The following is a 4,384-nucleotide window of genomic DNA, read 5'->3' as shown; positions in this document are numbered from 1 at the left end:
GCCTACAAAAAAAACCAGATATGTCCATGGAAGAAGAGGATCTTGACAATCATCCAATCAAGAACCCGACCTTAGAGGAGCTGAGGATATAGATGGCAGCCAATGATGTTTCTGTCTACAATCACAATCTCAATCGAAAGGGTGAAGATCGTTTCGTACTGACATGAACTATGGATCCTCGTACCAGTTGCCCAGAAGAAAGTATTTGCTGAAGGCACAAGAAACCCATCTCCCTAAGTTATCCAGCTGTTAAGGCTGCGCATGATAACGATTCTGTGCCCGGGAACAGATTCTGTTCAGAAATGATTTTTTTTTATTCTGTGCCCGGAATTGATTCTGAGCATTTTAAGGTGTTTGTTAACGGCCCAAAATTCCGTCCCTGGAATAGAAAAGAACAGAAATGCGTTTGGTAACGCAACAAAATTTCTTTTTATTAATAATATTTTTAAATATTTTAATATTTCTTTCTTTTTTATTTTCCTTCCTTCTTGGCCATGGCACTTTTCAGCCATGGCCTAAAATATTTTTGTATTAATAATATTTTTATAAAAAGTATTTTTTCTTTTTTTTGGCCATGGCCTGGTCGTCGGCTATGACCGGTAAAATATTTTTTTTATTAATAATATTTTTATTAAAAATATACATTTTTATTTTTTTTGCTATGGCTGGTAAAATAGTTTTTTATTAAAAACATTTTTTATTAAAATATTTTTATTAAAAATATATATTTTTTCTTTTTTTGCCATGGCCTGGTCACCGGCCATGGCATGTAAAATAATTTTTTTATTAATAATTTTTTATTAAAAATATATTTTTTCTTTTTTTTTGCCATGACCAATAAAATATTTTATTTTAATAATATTTTTTATTAAAATATTTATTCTCGTCAGATCCGGCGAGGGCGGTCCTCGGGCCGGACATTAGAAGTTACATTAAAAATCAAGAAAAGGAAGAAGAAAAAAAAATTGAGTCTCAAAATTGTTCCCAGAATCAAGAAGCTACTTTTTTTTTTATTCTTGAAAACTGATTCTGGGAACAATTTTTGATAAAATTGTGCCTAGAATCAAAAAATTAAACAAACGCATTTCTGTTCCCAAACTGATTCTGGGAACAAAAGAACAGAATCAAATACTGTTTGGCAAGTTGTCATGCGCAGCCTAAAAGGAACTTCAAAAGACGTCAACTTGCCTATCTTATCATACAACCAAAGATCAATGATATAAATCTTCCGCAAAACATGATTAGGCATTCTGTAACCCGTTCGGTGTCTCCAGCAAAAGATCTCATCTCCACATGGCATCCAAAGCCAAACTAGACATGAAACATATCAACAAGCTTTGACAGAAAAACAGAACATATCAAGAAGCAGAAATCAAGTCCACAAGGGCCTTGAAATCAGCTTCAACACTCCCGCCAGGCCCAGCAGCCTCCGCCAACCTCGCTCTGAGCTCGCCGACCTTCTTCCTCATCTCCTTCCCTTCCTCGCCCCTCAGCACCACCTCCAATGCCTTCACCATCCCACTCTTCGTGATCATATCTCCCTCCACTCCCACCCCGATCCCCCACCCTTCCTTCACCATTCTCGCGTTCATCATGTTGTCTGTCCAGAACGGCTTGCATATCATCGGCACGCCCCCCGCCACGCTCTCGAACACTGAGTTGTACCCGCAGTGCGTCACGTACACCCCGCACGCCGGGTGGCTCAGCACCCGGCTCTGTGGGGCCCAAGGCACGATCTTTCCCCCCGCCCCCGTCCGCTCCAGGAACCCTTCGGGCAAGTGGACCATCATGTGCTCCTTTAGCGACCACAGGAACGGGGTCATGGTGGATTCCAGGGCCTCGGCAAGAGCCAAGACCTCAGCGGGTGACGGCATTGCCATCGTGCCGAAGCATATGTACGCGACAGTCCGAGGGTCTCTGGCATCTAGCCACATCAAGCAACCAGTATGATCTGAGGCGCAGCTCGGCGGCAGTGAGGGTGGAGGGAATTGCATGGTGAGGCAACCCATGTGGAGCAGAATCTTGAACTTGGACTTCAAGTCCGCCACAAGGGGCGCGGGGTTGGCTTCCTCAAACGAGTTCATGACGACGGCCGTGGCGCGCGGCAGCACGTGCCCCATCTGGGGGACCAGGTTCGGCACCATCCTCGTGTTCTGGTCTTGTAGTATTTCGTCTGGGAAATCGGACATGCGAAAGAATGATAGCCCTGGAACCATATCCAGGGCCTTGTCATCGGCCTCTGCCACCGCCGTGCCGCCGCGGGAGGTTCCATGGCGGAGCTGACCGAGGACCTCGACGTGGACGCAAGCGGACAAAAAGCACGGAGACGGGACCCAGAACGTCACCCAAGGGACGCGCATTTGCTCTGCGATCTCGCAAGCCAGCACCAAGACAGCATCACTCAGCAGACAACTCACCTTCTTCCTCGCATCCCGCTCCGCAGCATCGATGGCGGCTCGGAAACTCTCCGGAGCTTGCTTGAGGAACATATCCCGTAGCTCTCGCGAGTACAGATTCGCTGCCCCGTGACGACCGGCCGGCAGGCCGTCGTCGATGTCATAGATGCCGACGTTGGGCAGCAACTCGGTCCTCGACGAAGGCGGGAAGAGGTCGCCGTTGGACTTGGCCGTGCTCAAGAAAGAGAAGCGGACGTCCGGGGCGGCTCCGGCCAGCTTGCGGAGGAGGTTGGCGAGCGGCGGGGGGTGGCCGGTGAATGGGAACGCGAGGACGGCCACGTGCTTCTCCGAGGTCATTGTGATCCCGACCCGATGAAAAGAACCAGGTGGAGCTCAAAGGTGGACGGTGATCCTTTAATAAAATAGGGAGCGAGATCGAAGAAGGAAGACGAGCGTTCGTTCGGGGGATTATGGTCCAGGAGAAAATAAAGTGGCGCACAATTAAAGTCAAGTCAAGTGCCAGCCACTAGATGTCTTAGCGTCCCCGCAACATTCAATATCGTGATCTGATTGATTTAAATCTGATCTTCTCATCTTCAGGGTCCCTATCGTCCTAAGGGCAGTTGGCTGATAAATTTCATTTATAAGTGTGCTAAATGATTGAGCCCAACATCTCGGCCTCCACAGCCATATAGCTCGAGCTCGCGGTTGCGAGCATGTTCGAGCTTCAAGCTCGTGGCCTTGGCCCCGTCCCCGACCTCTTGGGATGTTTTCGCTTTGGCATTTTTTTCTGTTCAACGGACGAAAATCCGCGGACAATCGGATTCGAGGCAGCCCGGGAGGGCGTCGACCGGAGTCAGATTTCGCCGACCCAGATGCGGAACCGGAGCTCGACGGTTATGGCCATGGCCGTCGAGCCTCCGCTTGACCAGTCGAGATCGAGCCTCGCCCAGATCTGGCGAGGCCATGGCCGACCGCGCCCACGACGGCAAGGGCTTGTCCTCGCCAGCGGCCGGCGGCACCGAGCTTGAGGTTATGGCAGTTAAACCCAGAGTCTCGTGGCCACGGAAGCTTGATTTGAAAACTTGCAGCGGCCATGGACGTGGAGCTCGAACTTGAGCTATCGCCACAGCCGAGAAGAAACCGCAGTGAAGAGAGAGAGGAGAGAGAAGGAGAGAGAGAGGGGAGAGAAAGCAGAGTGAGATTTTTCTGACAGGTGGGCCCAAGAGACACGTGGCGCACAATAAATGGACTGATTTTTTTGCTAACTTGGCACCACAAGTGGTACCCAACATTTTCTCCCAATCCACAAGGGTCGGTTTGAATGTTGAGTAAATGCATGGAGTAGTGGTGGCCACGGGCCGGTTTCGGCCCGGAACCGGCCCGGAACCGGATCGGTCAAATCCAGGCCCAAACCGTTGATCGGGCCCGCGGTTTGGAACCGGAACCGGCCCGTGCCCTACGGGCCCGGTTCCAGTTCCAGAAATTATGGAACCGGCGGTTCTGGGCCCGGTTCCGAAAAAAAAAAAAAAAAATAAAAACTAAAAACTGCTGCTGCACTGCAGAGTCAGCAGAGTCGCAGACTGCACTCTGCAGTGCAGTGACCCGTTGGCCCAACGGCCCCAACGGGCAAAGTTTTTTTTTTAAAAAAAAAACCCCCCCGGGCCCCCCCCCCACTCCCCCAGGCGCCCGCAGCAGGGCCTGCACTGCAGGCCCTGCTGCGGGCAAAATAAAAAAAAAAATAAAAATCCCCGCAGCAGGGCCTGCACGTCTGCAGGCCCTGCTGCGGGCTTGCGGCCCGTTGCCAACGCCCGTTGGCAACGGGCAAAAAACTATTAAAAAAAAAAAAAAGATAACCGTTGCAAAATTGCAACGGTTATCTTTTCTTTTTTTTTTAATTATAAATTTTCTTCTCATTTTTTTCTTATAAATTCTCTCAAATTCTCTCAATACTCACAATTCTCTCAATAGTCGAAATTCTCTCAAAT

The 4,384-nt window shown here is 49.1% G+C and overlaps 1 protein-coding gene across 1 annotated transcript; it reads right to left on the bottom strand.

Annotated features, from left to right (window-relative positions):
- Positions 1-1,158: 1,158 nt before the first annotated feature.
- On the bottom strand, positions 1,159-2,838 carry LOC115671153 (anthocyanidin 3-O-glucosyltransferase 7-like). The gene has a single exon (XM_030592623.2). It carries the CDS (start codon positions 2,751-2,753, stop codon positions 1,359-1,361), a length of 1,395 nt encoding a protein of 464 aa, XP_030448483.1. The 5' UTR covers positions 2,754-2,838; the 3' UTR covers positions 1,159-1,358.
- Between the last annotated feature and the right edge of the window lie 1,546 nt (positions 2,839-4,384).

This window comes from Syzygium oleosum, unplaced genomic scaffold, assembly GCF_021117445.2.
Source record: "Syzygium oleosum isolate NSW1041296 unplaced genomic scaffold, Sole_v2.1 Sole_v2.21, whole genome shotgun sequence".
Classification (NCBI taxonomy): domain Eukaryota; kingdom Viridiplantae; phylum Streptophyta; class Magnoliopsida; order Myrtales; family Myrtaceae; genus Syzygium; species Syzygium oleosum.
The sequence above is the reverse complement of the archived record's forward strand: the minus strand, read 5'-3'. Positions and strand labels throughout refer to the sequence as shown.